Here is a 26,570-nt window from a genome sequence, read left to right on the forward strand (position 1 = left end):
GCTCCTCTGCGACAAGGGACAAGGGGCCCGACCAGCTGCCCCCCACCACGCACACAGCTGTCGGTCACTAGATTTACACGCTGCCTTACAGGATTGTGGCTGTGTCCTGAGCACTTCAGGATTTTCAACTTCCTGGAGGACAGGCATCATGGCTTGCTACAACTTTATTGGACTAGGCTTAGACTATCCCGTGACTCTCAACACAAGGTGCACCTGAGCGGCTCCAGCGCCTCCCTCCCTTGCGGGTCATAGAGACGTCCGGCGCAGCGAGGCCGCCGGGCACGGCCATAGAGACGCGCAGGAGACGGCTAGAGCGTCGCTCACGCGGCCGGCTTCCTCTCGGCTACTCCTCCGTCCCAACATGGCGCAGTCGATCAACATCACGGAGCTGAACCTGCCGCAGCTAGAAATGCTCAAGAACCAGCTGGATCAGGTGGGGATGGAGCCCGAGCAACACCTTTCGCGCGCTCCACATCCCGTCGGCCACACGCAGCCTCTCGCCCCCCACCCCGTTCCTTTCCAGTTTGAGCCGTTTCCCTTCCCCGGCTCCCAGGGTCCGCCCCTCTCGGGCCCCGGGTCCTCAGCCGGCCCCGCTTTCCCGTCCCGTGTAGGAGGTGGAGTTCTTGTCCACGTCCATCGCCCAGCTCAAGGTGGTACAGACCAAGTACGTGGAAGCCAAGGACTGTCTGAACGTGCTGAACAAGAGCAACGAGGGTATGCGGCGTAGGAGCGGGCAACGCGGGGACCGCGGCGGCGAGAGGACCGGGCGCTGCGCGCTGAGCGCCGCTGCACGCGCCCTGTGCATGCTGCCGGGCTCTGAACTCCCTTTACGGCTGCCAGCCTGCCCACGCTGTTTGTCTTCATTGCTTTCACAGGGAAAGAACTGCTCGTCCCACTGACAAGTTCCGTATCCTTTCCACTGGGATTGCTACCGCGCCGCCTCCCGGGGGCGGGGCGGACACCGTAGAACTCCCCCTTGATTTTTTTTTTTAATTTGAAAGGCAGAGTTAGAGAGAGGCAGAGAGAGAGTGGCCTTCCATCCGTTGGTTAATTGCCCAATTGGCCGCAATGGCCAGTGCTGTGCCGATCCGAAGCCAGGAGCTTCTTCCGGGTCTCCCACACGGGTGCAGGGGCCCAAGGACTTTGGCCATCTTCCACTGCTTTCCCAGGCCACAGCAGAGAGCTGGATTGGAAGTGGAGCAGCCGGGACTCAAACCTGCGCCCACATGGGAAGCGGCACTGCAGGCAGCGGCTTTACTGGCTACCCCCTCCCCCCAGTGATTTTGAGAGGGCTCTTGTTGTACACACTTCGTAGCCTCAGGTCGACATCCAGCTCATGCCTTCTGAGTGCCAAGGGATATGGTATGTAGAGTTGTGGTCTCCCCCCCATGCTGTTAGAGGCCATGAATATGAAGAAAAAGCTGATCTTCTTTTGCTAGTATTAAACAGGGAGGTTGGCTCTGTTCATTAACCCTAAATTTCACTTTCCCCGTGGCCCATTCCTCAGCTGCTGGAAGGAGCCTGGGTTAGGCTCACCTGCTGGGGGTTGACCTGGAATGAGCAGGTTCTGGCAGTGGCGAACCTGCGGTGCGTAGCTGGCGTTTGGGAAAGGGCACAGGAACGGCGGTGTAGCAGTGAATGGGCATGAGCCACTTCGTGATGGGGGACGATGAGGGGACATGAAGCTGGCTCTTCACGGGGTCCACTCCAGGCAGGGGGAGACCATCACCAAATCCAGTCTTTGCCGAGGAGTCCTTGGGAGGAGTTACAACAATCGCTTGGAGGGCGGGAGATGGAGTCGGGGCTAGAGTTCCAGCACAAGCCAGCTTTCTCCAAAAGGAGCCAGCATCTTTGCGGCTGCCTTTTGGGGGCTTCAGGCATACTTCTTTTCTTTTCTTCTTTTCTTTTCTTTTCTTTTCTTTTCTTTTCTTTTTTCTTTCTTTCTTCTTTCTTTTCTTTCTTTCTTTCTTTCTTTCTTTTTTTTTTTTTTTTTGACAGAGTTAGAGAGACAAAGGTCTTCCTTTTTCCGATGGGTCATCCCCCAAATGGCCGCTATGGCCGGCACACTGCGCCGATCCGAAGCCAGGAGCTGGGTACTTCCTCCCGGTCTCCCATGCGGGTGCAGGGCCCAATCACTTGGGCCATCCTCCACTGCCTTCCCGGGCCACAGCAGAGAGCTGGCCTGGAAGAGGAGCAACCGGGACAGAATCCAGTGCCCCAACCGGGACTAGAACCTGGGGTGCCGGCGCTGCAGGCGGAGGATTAGCCTAGTGGGCTGTAGCACTGGCTTTCAGGCATATTTCTAAGGCCTCCAGATTACTCAGTCCTTACCCCTTGTGGTTTGTTTTAAAAAAAAGACGGTCAGGGCCAGCACTGTGGTGCAACAAATTAACCCACGGCCTGCAGCACCCGCCTTTGTTGGTTCAAGTCCTGGCTGCTCCACTTCTTTAGAAAAAAAAAAAAAAAGACATTTATTTATTTGAGAGGCAGAGTTACAGACAGAGGGAGTGAGAGACAGAGACTGGAAAGCCCTTCCATCCACTGGTTCACTCCACAATGGCTGCAACAGCCAGAGCAGCGCCAACCTGAAGCCAGGAGCTTCTTCCAGGTCTCCCACGTGGGTACAGGGGCCCAAGCACTTGGGCCATCCTCTACTGCTTTCCCAGACCACAGTAGAGAGCTGGATTGGAAGAGGAGCAGCTGAGACTTGAACCAGCACCCATATGGATGCTGGCTCTGCAGGTGGAGGCTTAGCCCCACTACACCACAGCGCCAGTCCTGGCCAACTTCTGATCCAGCTCCCTGCTGATGCGCCTGGGTAAGCAGCAGCAGATGGCCCAAGTGTTTGGGCCCCTGCAGACCCAGAAGAAGCTCCAGCCGGCTAGTTGCGGCCACTTGAGGAGTGAATAGATCTCTCTCTGTAACTCTGCCTTTCAAATAAATTAATTAAAAAAGAAAGAAAGAAGCCGTAGGAGGCCAAGCAGCTGGCCCACAGGGACTCGGGGCTCATGCTGGGCTGGTTCCCCTTAACCCTTGCCTCGCAGATGTACGTCCCTGGCAAGCTGCACGACGTGGAGCACGTGCTCATCGACGTGGGCACTGGCTACTACGTGGAGAAGGTGAGTGGGGCGAGGTTGGGGAAGATGCAGAATGTGGTCTAGGGTCTCCGGTTAGCCCCTCGTTCCCCTCTGGTCTTGCAGACAGCTGAGGACGCCAAAGACTTCTTCAAGAGGAAGATAGACTTCCTCACCAAGCAGATGGAGAAGATCCAGCCGGCTCTGCAGGAGAAGCACGCCATGAAGCAGGGTAAGCCCCGCCCAGCCCTGGCGGTGTGGACAGCCGCGGCGCCCCCTCTGCCCAGATCCCCGCGTCGGAAGGCCGTCCCGTCGCGGCTTGGGTACTGCTGGGAGGTGGAGTGAGGTGTAGGTAAAGGAACACACAGCCCGAAGAAGCAGATGCAGGCAACTGAAACCCTGGCTGCCTAGCAGGGTCACCCACTGCAGATCAACCAAACTCCCTGGAGTGGGGTAGGGCTTTGTCCCTGGGACCGGGGTCTCCTCACTCCCAGCCAGGACTGACAGCTGTGCTGACTGGGGCGGCCTTGCCACACGAGAACTTTCTGGTTATCCGCATGCATCGATAGTGTCCATTGTCACCCCAGTGACCGGCGCACTGACCCACACGTGGTGGACTCAAATGTTGAGTGCGCGCCCCCACAACGGCCGCGGGGTCCGAGGTCGCATGACTGCGACCGTAGTCGGTCCCCCAGCCGCACCCGACTCCCGCCTTCTCCCCACAGCTGTCATGGAAATGATGGGCCAGAAGATCCAGCAGCTCACAGCTCTGGGGGCAGCCCAGGCCACGGCCAAGGCCTGATCGCTTCCTGCAGGAGCGATGCCTCGGGGGCCCAGGACTTTGGGGGCCTGGCTGGGGGGGGGCGGGGGCGGGGGACTGGGAGCAGCTCAGGCGGTGCCTCGGGGCCCAGGACTCTGGGGCCTGGCTGGGGGCGGGGTGGGGGAGGGGCTTATGTTTATGTTTAATGTTAATAAATGTGCTGCCATGGCAGAATGTTGAGCTGTTCTTGCATTAAGCGAGGGGCCGGTGGTGCGATGGGAGGGGGCGGTAGTGAGGTGGGCCGCTCCCCAGAGCCCGTCGAGTAGGCGCGAGCGGTTCACCTGCGAGGCTGCACCCCAGACGCGGCGGGGAGCTGCGGACTCGTGGGAACAGCTGGCGAGCGGAAGCGGAACCGCGTGGGCGCTTCCTCTTCCGGGTCGGCTGTCCCCGCCCCCCCGCCGGCGCGGGGAGCTGCATGAGCCGCCGTCTTCTGCGTGGTTTCTTCCCGCTGCTGCCGCCCCTGCGAGCCAGGCGCTGCATGCTGAGCTCGGAGTCCGTCTCGGCCCCCAAGCGCCCGCGTCGCAGCTTCATGGCGCCGCCCCGGATCGGAACGCACAACGGCACCTTCCACTGCGACGAGGCACTGGCGTGCGCCTTGCTTCGCCTGCTCCCGGAGTACCAGGTGCGGGGCCGCGACACCGACCCTGGGACCCGCCCCTTCTAGGAGCCCAGGCAGCCGAGCCGGAGACCCAGCGCCCCCCCGTGCCCGTGCGACCCCCGGCCGCCCCCTCACCGCTGTGCTCTCCGCAGGATGCGGAGATCGTGCGGACGCGCGACCCCGAAAAGCTGGCCTCGTGTGACATCGTGGTGGACGTGGGTGGCGAGTACGACCCGCAGAGACACCGATACGATCATCACCAGAGGTGGGCTCATGGGCGTTCCTGCGGTTACTTTTTCCGGTCTCTCTTTCCTTCGCTCCAGCCTAAAGCTCGGGTTCAGCCGAGCCGCCGCCGCCGTCCTGAGAGCCCAGGGGCAGGGGGCTGGCGGCGGGCACGGCGCTGCTTGGACACCCACGGGCCATTCCGGGAGTGCTCGGGGTCCCTGCCACCCGTGTGGGAGGTCGGTCTGTCCCTGTCTGTGTCTAAGAATTAAAGAGTGGTTGTCCCTGAGGGCCCGTGAAGGTATTCTAAGTCTCTGCTCTTTGCTGTTCAGGCGCGCCCACTTCTTAGCTGCGGCTCAGAATAGCCCGTCTTCGGCCCACCCTCGCTCCTGCAAGCCACTCTGCCAGCCGCTGCTGGACCTGCCCCTACCTGGGAGCGGACCGGGGTCGCCCCTGCCCGTCCTGCCCGCTTGTCTCTCACACGTGGTCTTGCTTGTGTGTTTGAGGTTCACTGGTGTTTGTACAGCGCTCCTAGAATATCTAACGGAACATGAACACCCACAAGCCAGCCTCACAACCTGAGAGCTGAGACGTTACCGTGACCTCCACCTCCGTACCTGTGACCGCCTTCCCTGTCCCCAGCAGCAAAAGATGCCTGAAGTTTGTGTTCGTCACACCCTTGGGGTTTTTTGTTTGGATTTTGTTGTTTTATTTTTCTTTGAAAGACAGAGGCCTTCCCGGAACCACAGGTTCCCTCCTCAGGTGCTCACAGCAGCCAGGACTGAGTCAGGCTGAAGCCAGGGTCTCCCAGGTGGCTGGCAGGGACCCAGTAGGCAAGCCGTCACCTGTCACCTGCTGCCTTCCAGGGTGCGTGTGAGCAGGACGCTGGGTGGGAAGTGGAGCCGACTTGAACCCCGGGTCTCCGATACAGGGTGTGGGCATTCCAGGCAGCACCCTCAGCCCGCACAGCTGCCCACCTGCGTACCCGTGCTGCCGTGTAGGTTCACACAGCTGTGCATCAACGGGGCATGCGGTTTTGCCTCTTTCCCAACTTTGTCTCACCAGTTGTTGTACCGTTTTGTATTTTGTACCTGGTGAATATTATTTTGCATTGACTCAGTCTTTAGTAACAGAACTCATTAAACAGGCATCAGTGAGCTCCCCAGGTGATTGGAAGCTGGACTGGTATTTAGAAATGCCTGCCCTGGCTTCTCCCCTAGCGTCTGTCGCACCCTTTCCCTGTCCACTGCTGTGCGTGTCGTGGCTGCCTGGGTCCCACCCGTGTCACTGCAGTCACCTCCACGCCAGCCAAGCTCCGGCACACACCTGCCCACTTACCGCCCCTCCAGCAGCTCCCCCGCGTCCACGGGAAAAGTCCAGAACACTGCACCCAAGGCCTGCCATGGTCTGGCCCCTACCTGCCCTCCTGCGGTTTTTTATTTTAATGCTTGTTTGTTTTTCATCTGAAAAGCAAAGCAACAGACACAGATCTTCCACCTGCTGGTTCACTCCCCAAATTCCTTCAGCTGCCTGGGCTGGGCCAGGCTGAAGCCAGGAGCCAGGAGCTCTGCGTGGGAGGCAGGGACTCAGTGCTTGTGCTGTGTGCTGCATCCCAAGCGCAGCCTGACCCGCTGCCCGGCTTCCTCTCTGGCCAGTTCCTCGCTACCCCCAAGCGCCACGAGGGACTGGTCTCTCAGCCACCGTCCACGTCGCTCCCTCACCTGGAATGCTTGTTCCTGTGCCCCTCTGTCCAGTAAACCCGCTAACCCAGCCTTGGGGACTGTCCCGCAGGCGCTCCCCTCCCTGCTCCTGTTCAGTTGTAGCCAGAGTGCTCGCTCGCTCGCTCGGACCCTGAAGGAAGGCCAGGTCAGGGTCTTGGTTTTTAGCCTCGCTGTCTCCTGGCATGCAGTTCGCGTCGAATAGACCACTGTGGAATGAATGCGTGACTGGAGATGAAGCCAGCTGGCCCCTGAGGAGACCCAAGCCTTCGCAGACGGGCTTCCTCCCAGCTCCTGCACCAGTCCCCACCCCCGGCGGGCATCTGCTCCACTTCTGCCCGCCTCCCTGTGCCCCTCAGGTCTTTCACGGAGACCATGAGCTCCCTGTGCCCCGGGAAGCCCTGGCAGACCAAGCTGAGCAGCGCGGGCCTCATCTACCTGCACTTCGGGCACAAGCTGCTGGCCCAGCTGCTGGGCACCACTGAGGACAACGACGTGGTGGGCGTCCTCTATGACAAGGTGTGGACCCGAGACAGATGCGGCCCGGCACTCGCCCCGCTGCAGTCAGGCTCACCTCACTGGCCACAGGGACCTGCTTCCTGGGGGCTGAGAGTGGATGCATAACACAGAGAAAGGCTGTGGAAGCCAGCAAGCGGCACTTCCCGGGGTTTTGTTGCTTGTTTTTTTGTTTTTTCCCTTGACACCTGAAAAAGATGGAAACATCCAACCCAGAGGCTGTGGCTGCCCTGAAGGCTTTGATTGCCAGAGTAGCTTCAGGTTCCACCAGTGTGCCCGCAGGTGGGGCTCCCTGACCCTGCTCAGGCCTCCGCTTCCCCACCTGTTGCCTCGTGTGACACAGCCTTCGTGTGTTCCAAAAGCCAAGACACGGGAACAGGTGAAGTTAGTTTCCAGATACCCAGCGTTCACAGTGCCGGAGACTGCCACGGGGCGTCTAGCCAACCAGAGTCAAGTTTTGTGTTTAAAAGGTTTACTTGGTTGTTGGAAAGGTAGAGAGAGCGCTTCCATCTGCAGGTTCACTTCCCAAATGCTCACAACAGCCAGGGCTGGGCCAGGCCAAAGCCAGGAGCAAGATCTCCTGGGGCTCAGGTACCTCCCAGGCACATGGGCAGGAAGCAGGATCGGAAGTGTAGGGTAGCTAAGACTGAAAAACCGGCACACCACTGTGGGATGCAGGATGTAACCCGCAGTGCCAAAAGGCCCACGCCCTTGCGCCATGTGTTAGCCAAGCATCAGGCTGGGGTCTGGACACAGGCGCCGTGCCCGGAGGAGCTCCTCACCCCCTCCCCGGACACTATGTGGGGTGGACGTAGGCCTATCTTGTGGGGCAGGCGCGCATAAAACACATCTAAAACTCTTGGAATAACTTATCTTAAGGCCCAGGAGTGCAGCAGAGCCAGCTTAAGCTGCCACTTGCGAGGGCAGAATCCCATGTCGGAGTGCTGGTTCGAGTCCTGGCTGTGCCCTTCTGATCCAGCTCCCTGCTAACGCACCTGGGAAGGCAGTGGATGATGGCCCAAGTGCTTGGGCCCCTGTCACCCACATGGAAGACCTGGATGGAGTTCGTGGCTCCTGGCTTCAACCTGGCCCAGCCCATTTAGGGAACATGCCCGTAATTGGAAGATCTGTTCATAAGTAAGAGCAGGAGCCACAGCACTGCCCCCAGCTCTGGACGTCCAGTCTAGCGTCCTTTCTCCTGCAGAGTTTGTCTTTTTTTTTTGACAGGCAGAGTGGACAGTGAGAGAGACAGAGAGAAAGCTCTTCCTTTGCCGTTGGTTCACCCTCCAATGGCCGCTGCGGCCGGCGCACCGCACTGATCCGATGGCAGGAGCCAGGTGCTTCTCCTGGTCTCCGATGGGGTGCAGGGCCCAAGCACTTGGGCCATCCTCCGCTGCACTCCCAGGCCACAGCAGAGAGCTGGCCTGGAAGAGGGGCAACTGGGACAGAATCTGGTGCCCCGACCGGGACTAGAACCCCGTGTGCCGGCGCCACAAGGCGGAGGATTAGCCTAGTGAGCCGCGGCGCCGGCCCAGAGTTTGTCTTGACCAGAGCCTTCTGCACTTCATTCGCAAGGCCCCCCGAGTAGTGACCTTGCCTCCCTCAGTCGCGGGGATCCGCGCCCACCAAACCCCTCCAGAACTTGTGACCTGCCCTGTGGGAGCCAGCAGCCACTGCCTGCCTCCACCGCCGCCCTCGGCCTGGGCGTGGTGCAGTGGACTGAACACCAGGCCGTCTTGATTCCTGTCCCAGCACCTTGAGCTCTCTGGCCCCAGACTCCACAGCTTCCTCCCCGGAGATGCCAGCAGGAGGCTTCGTGACCCACTGTAGCCACCCTGGAAACCTAGGAGGCCTCACACAGGCTTCCTGTGTCATCTTCACGAGCCCTTCCCCCGCTGCCGCCATAGATGTATGAGAACTTCGTGGAGGAGGTGGACGCGGTGGACAATGGGATTGCGCAGTGGGATGAGGGGGAGCCCCGATACGCACTGACCACTACCCTGAGTGCCCGGGTGGCTCGGCTGAATCCCACCTGGAACCAGCCCAACCAAGACACGGAGGTAAGGAGGGTCCCCAGGGCAGAGAGCCCGAGCCAGGCAAGGCCCTTGGGCGGGATGGGAGCCCTGGCGCCTGAGCCCCCGCGAGGCTCTGAGCTGGGGCCGGCGCCTCCGCTGCGGTTCCCACCGTTCCAGGCGGGGTTCCAGCGTGCCATGGATCTGGTCCGGGAGGAGTTCCTGCAGCGGCTGGACTTCTACCAGCATAGCTGGCTGCCTGCCCGGGCCCTGGTGGAAGAGGCCCTGGCCCAGCGACTCCAGGTACACGCCTGGGGAGAAACACCGTGACTCACGGACCCACAGCTGTGGTCGGCAGGAGCCCACGCCCCAGCTTCCTTGCAGGTGGACCCCAGTGGGGAGATAGTGGAACTGGCCAAAGGCGGATGCCCCTGGAAAGAACATCTCTACCACCTGGAGTCCACGCTGTGCCCACCAGTAGCCATCGCCTTTGTCATCTACACTGACCAGGCGGGACAGTGGCGCGTACAGTGTGTGCCCAAGGAGCCCCACTCATTCCAAAGCCGGTGAGGCCCCAGGGGACCCCTGGCAGACCGTCAGGCCTGTCCCAGCCTGGCCTCTGCTCTGCACCCCTTGCAGTCCCCCAGGCCTCCGTGTGCTCTCACCTGCTCCCTCTCTCTGCCCACTCGCAGGCTGCCCCTGCCAGAGCCGTGGCGGGGACTTCGGGACGAGGCCCTGGACCAAGTCAGCGGGATCCCTGGCTGCATCTTCGTCCACGCCAGCGGCTTCATTGGTGGACACCGCACCCGAGAGGGCGCCTTGAGCATGGCCCGTGCCACCCTGGCCCAGCGCCCAGCACCTGTGCCTCCCACGAGTCCCCCAGTCAAATAAAACTTAAATCTCATATGGACTCAGCCTTGACCGATCATTACCCTACACTGTGCATGCTAGGTCTTCCTCACGCCCACTGCTCTGCTCTGCTTTCTGACTCGAGTTCCAGAGGTTAAATAATTCGCCCAGAGTCACAAGTGACAGCAGGCTCTTAAAGTCCACGCCCCACCCCCCACCCCATGCAGCTCCCTGGGAAAGACAGCCTGGCGACTGAGTGGAAAAGTTTTATCGTTACAGGTGGAGTTGAGGGGAGTGGGTCCGAGCAGGTGGCGGCCCCGGGAGAGGGTCCCAAGGGGCAGAGGTTGGGGAGGTCTCCGTAAAGAGGGCCACGTCGTGAACGGCACGTCCGCCTCCAGCGGGGGGCTCCTGGGCCCTGCCGAGCACTGGGCTGAAGCGCGGGAACTGAGCGTTGACGAAGTAGAGGGGGATGTGGGCAATCCGGCCTGTGGACCAGCACTGCAGAGTATCGAGAAGGAACCTTAGCCGGCGCCACAAGGTGGCTGCAGCCCCGCGTCTGTGGCCCGCCCACCCAGGGCACTCACCACGCTGAGCAGGGCCCCTTTGCTGAAGGAAGGGTGGAAGGCGATGAGCTGCGCCTGGGCGCCCGGCTCCCCCTGGATGATGCCGCTGGGGAGGGAAGCAGAGGGGCCGTGTGTGGGCCAGCGTGTCCCAGGGAGGCTGGGACCCGCGGGCCTGCTGGCACTTACCAGGGCAGCAGCTCAAATACGGGGCTGTTTCGTGTGCGAAAAAGGAGAATGACTGGTGTGCCGTCCTGCACCCGAGGGTTTCCTGAAGGAAATGGAGCCGGGGGTAGGGGAAGCCCTGGAGGCCAAGTCCCGCAGCGGGCACCCCAGAGAACGGCCCGAGCTGCCGCCTCACCACCTACCTTTCATGAGCACAGCCAGACGCTCCCCGCTGGGGTCCCAGACCATGGAGTGGGCCTCTCCGCCGAGCCTGCGGGCCAGGACAGGCGTTAGGGAAGCTCGGGGCTCCCGCCCGCCTTCCTCTCACCGCTGGTCCCCGTGCCACGCACGCACCTCTGCTCCCCCGCAGGGGTCTGGATGGTCGTCTCAGAGAGATCTGCCACTATGGCTGCGGATTTGGCACCTCCGACGCCGCCCTTTCCCTCGCCTGCGGGCAGGAGCACAGCACCCCCGCCGGCTCGGCATGGGCACCTGGGAGGTCTCCCTTTCCCTTTAGCCCTCCCAGCAGGGGCTGCCTCCCTCTGCCCCCCAGCCCTGACTCACCACCGTGTTCTGGGAAGGACAGGGAGTAAATGAGCGGCTCCCCCAGGACGGTGAACAGCAGGCGGTTTCCGTCGGGGCTCCAGCAGCCAGTCTGGGGGCAGGGAGGTGGAGAGGGGGAGGCCCGGGGAACAGTAGAGGTGGGAGGGTGCAGGAGGGGGAGTCAGACCCCGTGGTGGTGCCCTCCCCACCCCGCCACCGGACCGGCTCCCCTGAGCCCCCTCCTGCTTACCTGACAGCGCCCCGAGAGGGTGGGCCACCTCTCACAAGTCCACATCTGGGCCTCCCACACTCTGAGTCACAGAGAGGCAAAGGACAGCTCAGGGGCTCGGCACTGCGAGGCCTGGCCTGACCCCAGGGCTGAGGCTCCCCCGCTGCCCTTCTCCCACTCACCTGAAGACAGCTGAGGGCGTGGTTGCCAGGACCTTGCTGCCGTCGGGGGACCAGAGCAGGTAGGTAACCCCACCGCCTCGAAACCAGGGAAGGGGGACGCAGGTCTCTGTGGAGACGTCCCACACCTGGGGGCGGCGGCGGACGGGGAAAACCAGCACCCTCAGCAGGGAGCCTGCGCTCTAGGGTGCACAGGACTGAGAGGGGCTGGGAGACGCGCGGACACGGGCGTGTGTGCCCAGCCAGCCTCTGGATGGGTTCAGAGCTGAAGGGACAAGGACCCCGCCCCTCCCCCACACCGTCCTCCAGCAGGCGAAGGAAGCAGGGACCGACTCACCAGGATGGCGGCGTCCACAGGGGAAGCAGAGAGCAGCCGCCCCCCGCTGGGGGCCCAGGCCAGGCTGGTGACAGGCGTGTGCCCGGGGTGAGACAGCACCTGGGCACAGCCGGAAGACGGCCTGCCAGGGACAACGGACACGTCGAATCAGAGGACAGGAAAGGCCTGCGGCTTCCACTGGAGCCTAAAGCCTCTCCACCCCATGGCTCCAGTGAGCGCAAACCCAGGTTAGCAAGGAGCAGTAAGGATCATGGGAATAAGTTATAAGAAGTTAACAAAAAAGCAGGAAGGACAGCCACCCTCAGCGGGTCCACCGGGGCCGGGTGAGGTGCAGCACCGGCCACAGGCCCGGGGGACAGCGGAGCTCAGAGGCGCCTCCCTGGGGAGCAGCCAGCCCTCTGCCCAGCCGGGCAGGCCCAGCCTCCTGCACTCTCCTCTCTCAGCCATTAGCTGGCGTCCCCAGCTCAGCCTCTCTGCCCTGCCCACCCTGTGTGTTCCACGTAGGGTGAACAGCGACAGACCTGCCCCACTGGGCTGGGGGCCACCCATGGGTGCCCACTGTAGCTTCCTTAGCTTTAGGTTTCCAGAGCCACATCGTTGAACACCACCCTCTCTCTCCACTTCCCACCTAACTGTAATGGCCCCCGGCGCCTGCAAGGCCCTGGGCGGCTGACGGACAACAATGCCTGGCACTTTTATAGCAAATTTCATCAGGTCAGTTCACAGAGATCCCTCTCCTTTTCAGTGGCTCCGCTGTATTTCCCTAGGTATATGAAGTGGAGTTTATTTGGTCATGCCTGCACAAATGGACATTATAATAAAAAAATTTTTAATTCTATAAAGATAATTTCCCGGAGCTGTATGCCATTATGTATATAGAACAGATTGTTCTGTAAAATGTCAACAAACTGGGGCCGTGGCTGTCGCATAGCAGGTTAAGCCACTGCCTACAGTGCCGGCATCCCATATGGGCACTGGTTCGAGTCCTGGCTGCTCCACTTCTGATCCAGCTCTCTGCTATGGCCTGGGAAAGCAGCAGAAGATGGCCCAAGTCCTTGGGCCCCTGCACCCATGTGGGAGAGCCAGAAGAAGCTCCTGGCTCCTGGCTTTGGATCAGTGCAGCTCCAGTCGTTGCGGCCATTTAGGGAGTGAACCAGCGGATGGAAGACCCCCTCTCTTTCTGATTCTGCCTCTCTGCAACTCAAATAAATAAATAAATCTTTTAAAAAGAAAAAAAGTCGGCCGGCTCCACGGCTCACTAGGCCAATCCTCCGCCCGGCACCCCGGGTTCTAGTCCTGGTAGGGGCACCGGATTCTGTCCCGGTTGCCCCTCTTCCAGGCCAGCTCTCTGCTGTGGCCCGGGAGTGCAGTGGAGGATGGCCCAAGTGCTTGGGCCCTGCACCCCATGGGAGACCAGGAGAAGCACCTGGCTCCTGGCCGTAGTGACCATTTCGGGGGTGAACCAACGGAAGGAAGCAACTAGCTGCAGTTGCCAAGGCTGTCTTTTTTTTTTTTTTTTTAATTTCTTCATTTGAAAGCCACAGTTAGAGAGAAAAGAAGCAAAGCGAGAGCTCCTGCATCCCCTGGCTCAGTCCCCAGAGGCCACACCCCAGTCTCTCCTGGGGATTCTCCCGGTTCTCTGGTCTCTGCCCTCACCCGTCATTCCCTGCCCCGTCCGCCTTCCACACCAGGGTCCCAGGAGCCCCCGCCCATCCCTTCCCCCTCACTGGAGCTCTCCCAGCAGCCCAGCCTGGCCTCAGATCTGCTTCCCCGACAGCCCTGAGACAAGCGGTGAGGACCAAGGACACCCTTCCGGACCCTCACCACCCTCCACTGCTCCCTGGCGAGGCCAGCACCCTCAGGTCCCGGTGCTGGGTGGGCGGGGCTCACCGGGTAGACAAGGAGGTAGGGTCCAGCGTCCAGATGAGGATGCAGCTCTGGCAGGCCACGGCCAGCACGGAGGCACTGAGGGGCTTCCAGGCGAGGGCTGCCACGTTCCGCTGCAGCCGGTGCTTCAGGGAGGGGACTATAGTGCTGAGTTAAAAAGGGACGCTACAGCTCAGGAGACCCAAGTATGGTCATGGAAGAGAAACCGACACCCCCCCCCCCCCCGCTGGAGAGCTAGAAGGGGGACAAATCCACCTACAGGGCTTCCTGGACCCCCGTTCTAGAAGGAGCCATGGGGACCAGGCTCAGGGACTGCAGGCCCCCCTCCCCGGGGCCACAGCTGGGCAGGTGCACGCCCTCCCCCCACACACACCTGTTGGCATTGTACACACGAATCGAGTCGTCCAGCAGGGCCACGGCAAACTTGTTGGTGTGTGGGTGCCACGCAAAAACCCGCAAGCAGCAGCTGGACCTGGGCCATGGGGGAGCGTGAAGACTCGGAACTTGCCCCGCCCCCAGCCCAGCCCCAAAGCTGATCCCTTCACATGAGGGGACAGGGTTTTTCCTACTTTTATTTGTTCTGGGGGGAGGGGGGCAGGAGTGAACCGCGTGGAGCAGCCAGAATGCAGCAGGAGGAGTCTGTGCCCCGACCTCCCTCTCCCCACGAGAAGTTCCAAGGGCCTGCGCACTCACCAGTTTGTGACCTGGGCAAATTCGGCAATCAGATCTTCACTCCTGAGCTGCAAGAACAGAGCAGACGGAGGACGCGCTGGGCCGCTGCCACCCTCCCCCACCTTCCCACCCAAGCCCGGGATGAGTGGGCGGGGCAGGGCGGGGTGGGCACTTACAGACAGGTGGGGGAACAGGGACCCGTGGAGGGAAGAGGCCCAGCGGCAGAGCGCCAGGGCCCAGCTGGATGCCGTCTTCACCCACTCGAACACTGCGGGGGGGAGGAAGCAGCTGTGACCGTGCCACTCGCAGCGCCAGCGGCGGGCACCCCCTTAGGTGGGAGCGCGGCCGAGTACCCCCACAGCCCCCTGCCCAGAAAGTGCTCTGGACTCTGCCCTCAGGGAGCCCTGGGTGAGGAGGAGGGGAAAACAGGGCTAAAGGGAAAGCCGCTGGGTGCTGGGGTGAGGTTCAAGGCTGGGCCGGGGGTGCTGGGGTGAGGTTCAAGAATGGAGAGAGGAAATAAACAAGGGCAAAGCCAGGGAGCACCACACAAAACCTCACCCTCTTCCTCTGAGTTTGCAATTTCATTCAACACCCCAAAAAGGCCCACGTCGCGCCTGGCAGGGAGAGGGAGCTGTGAGTGAGATCACCCCGGTCCCGTCAGCCCTTCTTTACAACTGCCATTCATTCATTCATTCATTCATAAACATGCATTAAAAATAAGGTGCTGGGGCCAGTGCTGTGGCGTAGCAGCTAAAGCCACCACCAGCCGCCACCAGCATCCCATATGGGCACCAGTTTGAGTCCCAACTGCTCCACTTCTGATCCAGCTCTCTGCTATGGCCTGCGAAAGCAGTAGAAAATGGCCCAAGTCCCTGGGCCCCTGCACCCATGTGGGAGACTGGAAGAAGCTCCTGGCTCCTGGCTTCAGATCTATGCAGGTCCAGCCATTGCAGCATTTTGGGGGTGAACTGCCTCTGCATAAATAAATCTTTAAAAAATAAAAAAATATAAAGGTACTGGGGCCAGCACTGCGGTGCAATGGGTTCAGCTGCCACCTGCAGTGCTGGCATCCCATACAGGTGCTGGCTGGAGTCCCAGGAGCTCCATTTCCAATCCAGCTTCCTGCTAGTGCACCTGAGAAAGCAGCAGAGGCTGGCCCAAGTCCTTAGGCCCCTGCACCCATTTGGGAGACCGAGAAGAAGCTCCTGGCTCCTTGTTCAGCCTGGCCCAGCCCCTACCTTTGCAGCCATTTGGGGAGTGAACCAGTAGATGGAAGCGCTTGTGCTCTCTAACTCTGCCTTTCATCATGATGCCTGGCATCATGGCGCAGCAGGTTAAGCCACTGCCTGTAGTGCCGGCATCCCATATGGGCACCAGTTCAGGTCCCGGCTGCTCCACTTCCGATCTAGCTCCCTGCTAATGCTCCTGGGAAAAGCAGAAGATGGCCCAAGTGCTTGGGCCCCTGCTACCTACATGGGAAACATAGATCAAACACCTGGCTTTGGCCTGTCCCAGCACTGGCCATTGTGGCCATCTGGAAAAGGAACCAGTGGATAGAATATCTGTGTGTGTGTGTGTGTGTGTGTGTGTCTAATTCTGACTTTCAAAATAAATCAATCTTTAAAAACAAATAATAAAAGGTGTTCCCATTTCATGAGTCAGCTGTTACACTAGGTGCCTTATACACTACTACTCCGTTTACTTGTCTTGCTGATCTCCTGAGCACCCTGCCCACTCCCAGGAGAGCTGCGTGAGGCTCACAGGCCCTTGGGGGCTTTGTGATCAGGTCAGGAAGCCAGGACTTGCTCTGCGACAGCCAACAGACAGCTGCAGAAGGGCTTGCTGTTTTTTAAGAGTTCTTTAATATTTATCTACTTGAAAGGGAGAACAACAGAGAGAGAGAAAGAGAGAGATTCTCTCCACTAGTTCCCTCCCTAAATGCCCACCATAGCCAGGCGAAAGCCAAGAGCCCGGAACTCCATCCAGGACTCCCACGGGGTGCAGGGACCCAAGCTCTTGGGTCACCTTCTACTGCCTTTCCAGGCGCATCAGCAGGGAGCTGGGTTGGAAGCACGTAGCTGGGACTCAAACCAGTACCCATATGGGATGGCGCGTGCATCCCAAGCTGTGGCTTAGCCCTCTGAGCCACAGTGCCTACTCTCTTGGAAGGGTTTTAAGCAAAGGAATCAGTCTGGGGGCTGGTGCCGTGGCACAGAGGCTAAAGCTGCCTCCTGCAGTGCCGGTATCCTATATGGGCGCTGGTTCAAGTCCTGGCTGCCCCACATCCAATCCAGCTCTCTGCTATGGCCTGGGAAAGCAGTAGAAGATGGCCCAAGTCCTTGGGACCCTGCACCTGTGTGGCAGACCCGGAGGAAGCTCCTGGCTCCTGGCTTCAGATTGGCGCAGCTCTGACTGTTGTGGCCATGTGTGGAGTGAACCATCAGATGGAAGACCTCTCTCTGCCTCTGCCTCTCTGTAACTCTGCCTTTCAAATAGATAAATGAATCTTTAAAAAAAAAAAAAAAATCAGTCTGGCTACAGGTTAGAGGGTAAGAACAGAGAAAAAGGAATCAGTGAAGAGGCTACTTGAGGAATGCAGAAAAAAATGCACACAAGTGTCCTGAACCAGCGGGCATGGAAACAGGGAGACAGCCGGAGATTCAGGAAGCAGAAGGGACAAGATCTGAAGACTAATTAGCTGTCACCATGGGAATGCGAACATGCAGAGAGACCCCAGGTAGGAACTGTATCATCGAACAGCTTACAGCCAGGCGCTGGGCTAGGTGCCTCCCTGACCTGACTCAGGCACAGCCCCACCCTATTCTAGGCGTCTTGTTACCATAGTGTTTTCAGGTGAGAGGACAGAGGCGTGGAGAGCGCGTCCCAGAGAGCAAGCAGCAGGCGTCACTCGTCTGTGGGACTCAGACTTGCTCCTCAGCGAGTGATACAACTGTTCCTTGAAAACCCCCAGGAAGAAGCAGGTTTGGAGAAAGAAATGAAGACTACGTGGGAACATGCAGAATGTGTGATGTCAGTGGAACAGCCAAGCGGTGGCAAACAAGTGAACGCCAAGGGGACCAGCGCTGTAGCGCAGCGGGTTAAGCCACCACCTGGGACATCAGTATCCCATATGGGCGCTGGTTCGAGTCTTGGCTGCTCCACTTCCGATCCAGCTCCCTGCTAATGCACCTGGGAAAGCAGTGGAGGAGGGCCCAAGCACGAGTGCACGCCCGGGTTTGGTGTGATCAGCTGGAAATCCAATCCTGGGAATGCTAACACTTCAGGGCCATCAGAAAGAGGAGCCATTGAGAAAGCTGCAAAGATGCAGTTAGAAAGGTGAGGCGGCGCCGCGGCTCACTAGGCCAATCCTCCGCCTGCGGCGCCGGCACCCGGGGTCTAGTCCCGGTTCCCGGTTGGGGCGCCGGTGCTGTCCCGGCTGCTCCTCTTCCAGTCCAGCTCTCTGCTGTGGCCCAGGAGGGCAGTGGAGGATGGACCAGGTGGTTGGGCCCTGCACCCGCATTGGAAACCGGGGGGAAGGCGCCTGGCTTCTGGCTTTGGATCGGCGCAGCACCGGCTGTAGCAGCCATTGTGGGCTGAACCAACGGAAGGAAGACCTGTCTCTCTCTCTCACTGTCTAACTCTGTCAAAAAAAGAAAAAAAAAAAAAAAAAAGGTCAAAGGGGAGACAGACGGGAGGAATCTGCAGCCAGTGACCTCCTGTTCTGCTTCACTCCCACAGAGAGACACGCAAATTAAACTGTGCTGAGACACTGAGCATCACAGGCCGATAGGACGTGAGCAGGGAAACACCGTCTTATGTTGCTGGTGGGCCCATACATGCGCATGTGTACAACTTCGTTAGAAGACTATTTGGCACTAGCTCATGAAATTACAAGTGATCATACCTAGGAATTCATCTCCCAGGTAACAGTAACAACAGCAAACCCAGGAACCTAGGTACTAAGTGTGTTGCACCTGTCAATTCAAGCAATCATTGCGGTAAGAAGCCAGGCTCCATTTCACAGACAAGGAAACCGGGGGACACAGCGATTAAGTGGCTTGCCCGAGGTCACAGAGCTCAAAGTGGCAGAGCCAGAAGACAACTCGGCAGCGCGGTTCCACTGCTGCAGGTGCATAATGAGTGAGATGACTCAATGCCACCTTAGAGCTAACTCTGCAGGGCTTCAGACAACAGCTCAGAAGTGGCACCAGCACCAGGTAGGTAGGGGAGGGGAGCTGGTCCACAAGATCCAACCAGAAGGGGCCAGCGCTGTGGCGTAGCGGGTAAAACCGCCGCCTGCAGTGCCGGCATCCCATCTGGGCACCAGTTCCAGTCCTGGCTGCTCCACTTCCGATCCAGCTCTCTGCTATGGCCTGGGAAAGCAGAAGATGGCCCAAGGCCTTGGGCCCCTGCATCCACGTGGGAGACCCAGAGGAAGCTCCTGGCTTCCAATCAGCAAAGCTGATGGGGCCATCTGGAGAGTGAACCAGTGGATGGAAGACCTCTCTCTGTCTCTCTGTAACTCTGCTTTCACACAGATAAATAAATCTTAAAAAAAAAAAAAAAAAGATCCAACCAGAAAACCAGGGGAGCCATTAGAGAGCAAATGGAACTGATGTGCCACAGGCTTGGGTTCCACAGTGAGACCTGACTGCTCGCTGTGCCGTGTGATGAAGAGGGCCTGAATAAAGCGGCCTCCTGTAGAGCAGCCCGAGGCAGGGTGTGGTGACCACGGTCCCCCCCGGACCCGCGGCCGTGACCTCACCACGCGTTGATGCATCTTTTCCACACTTGCTCCCGGTGATGGATGAAGGCAGTCCTCGTGCCATGGTCTAGCCTCCCAGGGGTCTTTAGGGGGTCCTTGGTCAGATGTAGGACGGGAAGATTGATCCACTACAGGCCAAAGAAGTGAGGGGTGTGGCTGAGTCAGAGGCACCCCCAGATCCCCAGCCCACGGGGGGATGCGAGCTGGGGGAGGGTTACGGCTAAGAGGCTCCAAACCGCCTCCCACTTAAGAGAACGGGAAGCAAACAGCTCCTTGATCTGTAGAACCAGGACACCGTTTCCCACGGTTGCTCCGATGCAACCGGTTCACACTGACGCAGCCTCTGGCCTAACGTCAATAACCCCCCAGGAACACGGCGGGAGGGCAAAGCTGGGTCTTCCCAGTTCTCCCGGACACTACTTCCAACTTTTTAATAGCCATCTCAGTCCCTAGATTCGCTTGCACTCTCCCCACCCCCTCCAGGTCTGCCCCCTGCTACTCAGCATCCCTTAACCCCGACCCTAAGACACATCCCAGCCCGTCCAGCCTCCCAGGCGCTTCTAGTAGCCCAGTCTCTGCCACCCCGCCCTCACCACGCGGCGACCCTTCCCCAGTTCTCACTGACCCCGCCCCCATGCCTCAGGTCCCCTCCCTCCTCGCCCAAGCCACCTGGCCCCGGAAGTCGGGAGGCGGGCTCTCGTAGCTGCTGCCCGTCACCAGCTCGTTATTGTGCTCATATAGGGTGACTTGGCCCATAGGCGGCGGCGGAGGGAATAACCCCAAGGAGCACATCTTGCCAATCCCGAGGACGCGTGCAGCGGGCAAGCGCCCGGCTGGTGGCCGCGGACACCGCGCTGCTCTCTGACTCAGTTCCCGGGCTAGATTCGTATGCGGACGGGTAGCAGGACAGGACAAACGGCGCCGCGAAGCTAAACGGAAGTGAAGCGAAGAGCAACGAGGAAGAAGGACGCGTGCGCGGTCTCAGAACGGACTTCCGGAGGGTCCTCGCGCGCCTCCTAGCGGCAGGAGGGGGAGTAGCGCGGACACGTCCGCAAGGCCGGATAGAGTGTGTGTGTGTGTGTGTGTGTGTGTGTGTGTGTGTGTGTGTGTGTGTGTGTGTGTGTGTGTGTGTGTGTGTGTGTGTGTGTGTGTGTGTGTGTGTGTGTGTGTGTGTGTGTGTGTGTGTGTGTGTGTGTGTGTGTGTGTGTGTGTGTGTGTGTGTGTGTGTGTGTGTGTGTGTGTGTGTGTGTGCTCGGAAAGCCCAAAATAAGCCAGGTTCAGGAAAGTACCTAATTAAGCCCTCCCAGGGCTGTGGCTGGACCCAAGGAAAACACAGGCTGTGTCAGAGAGAGCAGGCTGGAACGCCGCGGGAGACGCCTCCAGGAGGAAGAAAGTCAGAGGGGGGACCTCGGGAAGGCCAGCGCTGCCCCCGCTGGGACCTAGGGGACCTAGGCGGCCTGGAAGGGGTCTCGGAGACAGGTGGAAGGCAGTAACGTTTTTAGGGGCTTATTTACCGCAACCTCGGGACGTCGGGCACACAGATTGTTCCTGGATTACTCAACTCAAGCGATCTGACTCAGGAAGAAAAGTGAGGGTTGTGGAGCCCGGGATTACGCTGCTGCTTGGATGTCCACACCCCATGTGGGAGGGCCTGGTTCAAGTCCCAGCTCCTCTGCTTCCAATCCAGCTCCCTGCAGTGCCGCAAGCGCTGGAGTAGGAAACCTGGGTGGAGGTCTTGGCTCCTGGCTTCAGCCTGGCCCATTGCAGCCATCTGGGGAGTAAACCAGTGAATGGAAAGTCTCTGTCTCTGTCTCTCTTTCTGTCACTCTGCTGTCAAATGGATTAAACACATCTTTTTTGTTTTTGGTGAGATTGGGAGGACTGGCATTTGGCAAAGCAGCTTCAGGTTCTGGGCTGTTCCACTTCCAGTCCAGCTCGCTGCTAGTTCATTTGCATTCGGGAAGGCAGCAGAGGATGGCTCAAGTACTTGGGTCCCTGCCACCCATGTAGGAGACCTGGATGAAGTTTTAGGCTCTTGGCCTCTGCCTTGCCATTGAAGCCATTTGAAAAGTGAACCAGCAGATGGAAGATCTCTCTCTGTCTCCCTCTCCCACTTTCTCTGTTACTCTGCCTTTCAAGTAAATAAATAAAATTTTTAAAAAATTGTAGGAGGGAGGGAAGTATGGTTATTATATTCTTAGGATTGTAAATGAAATAGGTGAAATCTGTTTTTATATGAATAAAAATGAATTTTTTAAGTTATACAGTGCTGTGACGTAGTGGGTAAAGCCGCCACCCACAGTGCTGGCATCCCATATGGGCACTGGTTTGAGACCTGGCTGGTCCACTTCTGATCCAGCTCCCTGCTAATTTGCCTGGGAAGGCAGCAGAAGATGGCCCAAGTGCTTGGGCCCCTGCACCCACATGGGAGACCCAGAAGAAGCTCCTGGCTCCTGACTTTGGATTGGCACAGCTCCAGCCATTGCAACCTCTAGGGAGTGAACCGACTGGACAGAAGACTTTTCGCTCTCTCTCTCTGCCTCTGCCTCTCTGTAACTCCGCCTTCCAAATAAATAAATAAATATTTTAAAAAGAGAAAAACAGTATTTAAAAAAAGTATACAATGCAAGTGGATGTCAGAGGTTATTAGCCATAACTCTGCCATCAACCAAATGACCACTGAGCACTGGTTCATACATGTAATAAATGTTAATAAGCTATTTGGGGATGTATGAGGGTACTTCAAAAAGTTCAAGGAAAAATGGGAATGAAAAATGTTTATTTTTATGCAAAGCATTTAAAAACCCATGCATAATTCTTTCACAATATCCATATCCCGTGAATATTGTGGAGACCCCTCAAGTGAGGTGTAGTCCCCACTCAGAAGATCTGCCCATCTCAGTGAAGAATCTAGGGCACATTCGTTCTAGCATTCTTGGACTTTGGATCTCTCCCTCCGGCCTCCTGACAAGTTCCCCTCAAGAAGAGCCAGCCCCAGTCAGAAAGCAAAGTGCTGCAGAAGGCACCTCACTGGGACTGGCACTGTGGCGTAGCGGTTAAAGCCACCGCCTACAGTGCCGTCATCCCATGTAGGCACAGGTTCGAGTCCCAGCTGCTCCACTTCTAATCCAGCACTCTGCTGTGGCCTGGGAAAGCAATAGAAGATGGCCCAAGTCCTTGGGCCCCCGCACCTGCATAGGAGACGCGGAAGATGCTCCTGGCTCCTGGCTTTGGATTGGCAAAGCTCTGGCTGTTGAGGTCAATTGGGGAGTGAACCAGTGGATGAAAGAACTCTCTCTCTCTCTCTCTCTCTCTCTGCCTCTCCTTCTCTCTCTGTGTAACTCTGACGTTCATATAAATAAATAAATCTTTTTTAAAAAATTGCACATCACTGGGGGAGTGCAAAGCTGCCACCTGCAGCACCAGCACCCTCTATGGGTGCCAGTTCAGTGTCCTGGCTGCTCCACTTCTGATCCAGTTCCTTGCTAATGGCCTGAGAAAGCAGCAGAAGATGGCCCAAGTGTTTGGACCTCTGTCACCCATGTGGAAAACCCAGAAGAAGCTCCTGGCTTCAGCTTGGCCCAGCTCTGGCTTTTGCTGCCATGTAGGGAGTGAGCCAGTGGATTGATTTCTCTTTCTCTCTCTCTAACTCTGACTTTCAAATAAATAAATCTTTTTTTTTTTGACAGGCAGAGTTAGACAGTGAGAGAGAGAGAGAGAGAGACAGAGAGAAAGGTCTTCCTTTTCTGTTGGTTCACCCCCCAAATGGCCGCCACGGCCGGCACGCTGTGCCAATCTGAAGCCAGGAGCCAGGTGCTTCCTCCTGGTCTCCCATGCAGGTACACTGCCTTCCCAGGCAGCTGGACTGGAAAAGGAGCAACTGGGACAGAATGCGACACCCCAACAGGGACTAGAACTCGGGGTGCCGGTGCCACAGGATTAGCCAAGTGAGCCGCGGTGCCAGCCTCAAATAAATAAATCTTAAAAAGAAAAGAAAATGCCACCTTGCGGCGCCGGCACACCGGGTTCTAGTCCCGGTCGGGGCGCCGGATTCTGTCCCGGTTGCCCCTCTTCCAGGCCAGCTCTCTGCTATGGCCAGGGAGTGCAGTGGAGGATGGCCCAGGTGCTTGGGCCCTGCACCCCATGGGAGACCAGGAAAAGCACCTGGATCCTGGCTCCTGCCATCGGATCAGCGCGGTGCGCCGGCTGCAGCGGCGGCCATTGGAGGGTGATCCAACGGCAAAAGGAAGACCTTTCTCTCTCTGTCTCTCTCTCTCACTGTCCACTCTGCCTGTCAAAAAAAAAAAAAAAAGAAAAGAAAATGCACCTCACCTGGGAGAGTGGACATCTGAACCACTGGAGCTCTTGTTAAACTGCATATTCTGGAACAAGCAGTTAGCCAGTTCAGACACGTGCCCAGCTCCTGACTCCAGCTGCTCACCCATGCAGACCCCAGAAGGCAGTGGTGATAGCTCAACTAATTGGGTTCCTGCCATCCATATGGAAACCTGGATTGAGTTTCTGGCTCCTGCTGGCCCAGCCCTGGCCTGGCTGTTCTGGGCATTTGGGGAGTGAAGCAGTGGATGGGAGCGCTCCCTCTGCCTCCCAAAAAAAAGTGCAGATTCTCCAATGGAGTTCAGAGCATGTATTTCCAAGGAACTCAGAACTGATACTGGGGTCAGCACTGTGGCGTAGCAGGTAAAAGCTGCCACCTGCAGTGCCGGCATCCCATATGGGCACCAGTTCAAATCCAGGATGTTCCACTTCTGATCCAGCTCTCTGCTATGGCCTGGGAAAGCAGTAGAAGATGGCCCAAGTCCTTGGGCCCCTGGGAGACATGGAAGAAGCTCCTGCTCCTGGCTTCAGATCAGCCCAGCTCCAGCCGTTGCGGCCATTTGGGGAGTGAACCATCAGAGGGAAGCCTTCTCTCTCTCTGTCTCTCTGTCACTCTTCTTCCCTCTTTCCCTCCCTCCCTTCCTCCCTGTAACTCTGCCTTTCAAATAAATACATAGATCAAAAAAAAAAAAAAAAAAAAAAAAAAAAAAAAAAACACCTGATACTGCATAGATTGCATTTTAAGAAATAAGACTCTGCCAGTTCAAGTCCCAGCTGCTCCACTTCCAATCCAACTCCCTGCTAATGCACCTGGGAAGACAGCACTGCCTGGGTCCTTTCACCTATGTGGAAGACCAAGATGGAGCTCCTGGCTTCAACCTGACCCAGTCCCAGCCATTGTGGCCATTTGGGGAGTGGACCAGCAGATGGAAGATCTCTCTCCCTCTCACGCTGTAACTCTGCCTTTTCAAGTAAATAAATAAATCGTATATATATGTATATTTAAAGGCACAGAGAGAGAGAGAGAGGTCTTCCATCTGCTGGTTCACTCCCCAGATGGCTGCTATGGTGGCCAGAGCTGAGTTTATCCATAGCCAGGAGCCAGGAGCTTCTTCCAGGGTGCAGAGGCACAAGGACTTGCGTCGCTGTCCTGGCCGGTGCAGAGGGCCCCGGAAGAAACCGCGCTGGACGATCGAAAAACCAGACTGCGCGGGAGGGCTTGGCCCACCAGCTCTCAGACTGCTTTCCCAGTCCATGGCAGCAAGCTGGATCCGAAGAGGAGCAGCCAGGACTCGAACTGGTACCCATATGGGATGCCGGCACTGCAGGCATCGGCGTTACCCGCTACACCACAGTGTCGGCCACAATAAATAAACCTTTACACAGAAAAATAACAGCGGATTAACGATCAAGGCTCTAACCCTTCCCCCATTAGTAACCCAGATTCACTGTCACCTGGGAAATCAGAGACCTTGGGGAAGCTGGCTGGGAAGCTCTCCGTGGGAAGGGCTAGCAGACAGGTTTCAAGGAAAACCGAGTTCGCCGCTCTGGGTCCTGAAATCACTCCCGCCTTCAACGTGCACCAGCCTCCGACGAAGCCCCGTTTCTCACCCACCGGTTATATTGTAATTACCGGTTAGGTGCCTGCCTCTCGCCCTGGAATGTGAACTGGAGAGAAGGACCGCCGCCGTCCCACCCTCGGCGCGGCTCTAGCACTGTCCTGCTCGTCCTGCTCCCCGGCTCTGCTCACTGGACGCTGGGGGCACTGGTTTCCAAAGCCGCCGGTTCTGGGACGGCTAAAGCGCAGGCCAGGCGCTCAGCTCCGCCAACCTCACCAGGGGGCGCGACGGCCCCGGCGACAACGCGACGGTGACCCGGCGCCCCGGGGTCTCCGAGTGCTTAGCGGGCGGTCTCCAAGGCCCCTCCCCTGCGACCTGGGCGGGAAACCGAGGCAGCGCGCGAGCCGCGGCCCCAGACTCCTCCAAGGGGCCCCCCACTTTGACAAGCATCGCGGGAGCCCGGGTGCCTGCTGCCGCCGCCGCCGCCGAAGCCCGGCGCCCCGGCCCGGGGCCGGTAACCAGGCGCACATGGCCCTCCCGGCCCTGTTTGTCCTGGCAGCGCGCCGCCGCTATTTGAGGCGGTTTTTATCTCCCAGAAACCAGCAAAACCCCAAGCGGAGTCTAGGGAAGATGAAAGGGGCCGAGGGGCCGGGGAGGGGAGGACCGCGAGGCTGCGGCGGGCGGGAGCTGGCACCGGACAGGCGCAGACCCGGAGGCTGGAGAGCCAGACCCTGGGGGGTCCCGAGGAGCCGGCCTCGCGGGGCGGGGGCGGGGGCCCAGGAGCCGCCGCCCCTCCCAGCCCATGGTTCCAAGGCGCCCTCGCCCCTCGCCCTCTGCAGCCCCCGCGCCCCAGCTCTCTTCCGCTGCAGCCCCCAGCCCGTTGGAAAAGCCCTCGGAACTTGGATCGCTTTGAAGCGGCGCGCCCCGCCGGAGGGCAGGAGATTTCGCACCTGGACGGGGCACGAGGGGGTGGCGGCAGCGGGTGGGGAGGGGGCTCGTAACCGGAGCCCGGCCCGCTCGCAGTCTGGGCTCGCCCACCCTCTCCACGCGCTCACGCGCCTCTCCAGCCCCGGCGAGGTGGCCAGTCCGATGTGGGGCGCAACCGGGAGTCAGGTCCAGCCCGGGGGCAGCGGCCCGGGCGCCCCCTCAAGCCCAGCCGGGAGCCCTGGGTGGGGGGGCGCACAAAGCCCTATTGTGGCGAGGGGACGGCCGCCACAGAGTGGCTTTTGTTCCTCCGCTAACTCCGTGGCGGGCATGACTGATTGAAGGCCCCGGGTAGGGGGCGGGTTCCGTGCCAGGCCGGGTCCGCCCGCCGGGAGCCGCACCGCGTCCCGGCCGGGGCCGCACCGAGACCGCGGTGCCTGCGCCCGGGCGGGTCGCTGTCCTGGCCGGTGCAGAGGGCCTCGGAAGAAACCGCGCTGGATGATCGAAAACCGGACTGCGCGGGAAGGCTTGGCCCACCAGCTCTCAGACTTGCGAGTTCAATGTGCAAATGCGCGCGACGGAATACGCGCCCGGAATCCCACCCTT

General features: G+C 59.0%; 3 protein-coding genes across 8 annotated transcripts; 2 read left to right on the top strand and 1 right to left on the bottom strand.

Annotated features, from left to right (window-relative positions):
- The first annotated feature begins 275 nt into the window (after nt 1-275).
- On the top strand, nt 276-4,065 carry PFDN5 (prefoldin subunit 5). Of its 2 annotated transcripts, XM_070052292.1 has the most exons (7): nt 276-433; nt 612-714; nt 876-907; nt 3,045-3,119; nt 3,201-3,306; nt 3,800-3,891; nt 3,967-4,065. In XM_070052292.1, exons 1-6 carry the CDS (start codon nt 362-364, stop codon nt 3,874-3,876), a joined length of 465 nt encoding a protein of 154 aa, XP_069908393.1. In that variant the 5' UTR covers nt 276-361; the 3' UTR covers nt 3,877-3,891; nt 3,967-4,065. The 2 variants fall into 2 exon arrangements, with proteins under 2 accessions (XP_069908393.1, XP_002711060.1); XM_002711014.5 differs by having other exon boundaries at nt 3,800-4,065.
- A 195-nt stretch (nt 4,066-4,260) lies between these two features.
- MYG1 (MYG1 exonuclease) lies at nt 4,261-9,870 on the top strand. The gene is made up of 7 exons (XM_002711127.4): nt 4,261-4,516; nt 4,645-4,757; nt 6,792-6,951; nt 8,856-9,008; nt 9,141-9,263; nt 9,345-9,526; nt 9,653-9,870. Exons 1-7 carry the CDS (start codon nt 4,310-4,312, stop codon nt 9,849-9,851), a joined length of 1,137 nt encoding a protein of 378 aa, XP_002711173.2. The 5' UTR covers nt 4,261-4,309; the 3' UTR covers nt 9,852-9,870.
- A 192-nt stretch (nt 9,871-10,062) lies between these two features.
- AAAS (aladin WD repeat nucleoporin) lies at nt 10,063-26,011 on the bottom strand. Of its 5 annotated transcripts, XM_002711015.4 has the most exons (16): nt 19,816-20,100; nt 19,147-19,274; nt 14,940-14,995; nt 14,558-14,649; nt 14,403-14,449; nt 14,083-14,181; nt 13,713-13,856; nt 11,823-11,943; nt 11,489-11,613; nt 11,328-11,388; nt 11,099-11,189; nt 10,889-10,982; nt 10,738-10,805; nt 10,559-10,640; nt 10,394-10,478; nt 10,063-10,307 (listed from the first exon to the last, which is right to left on the bottom strand). In XM_002711015.4, exons 1-16 carry the CDS (start codon nt 19,936-19,938, stop codon nt 10,083-10,085), a joined length of 1,641 nt encoding a protein of 546 aa, XP_002711061.1. In that variant the 5' UTR covers nt 19,939-20,100; the 3' UTR covers nt 10,063-10,082. The 5 variants fall into 5 exon arrangements, with proteins under 5 accessions (XP_002711061.1, XP_069908385.1, XP_008254733.1 ...); XM_070052284.1 differs by lacking the exons at nt 14,940-14,995; nt 19,816-20,100 and adding an exon at nt 25,991-26,011; XM_008256511.4 differs by lacking the exon at nt 14,940-14,995 and having other exon boundaries at nt 19,816-20,099.
- Nucleotides 26,012-26,570: the final 559 nt, after the last annotated feature.

The sequence above is a fragment of the Oryctolagus cuniculus genome, chromosome 11 (assembly GCF_964237555.1).
Source record: "Oryctolagus cuniculus chromosome 11, mOryCun1.1, whole genome shotgun sequence".
Classification (NCBI taxonomy): Eukaryota; Metazoa; Chordata; class Mammalia; order Lagomorpha; family Leporidae; genus Oryctolagus; species Oryctolagus cuniculus.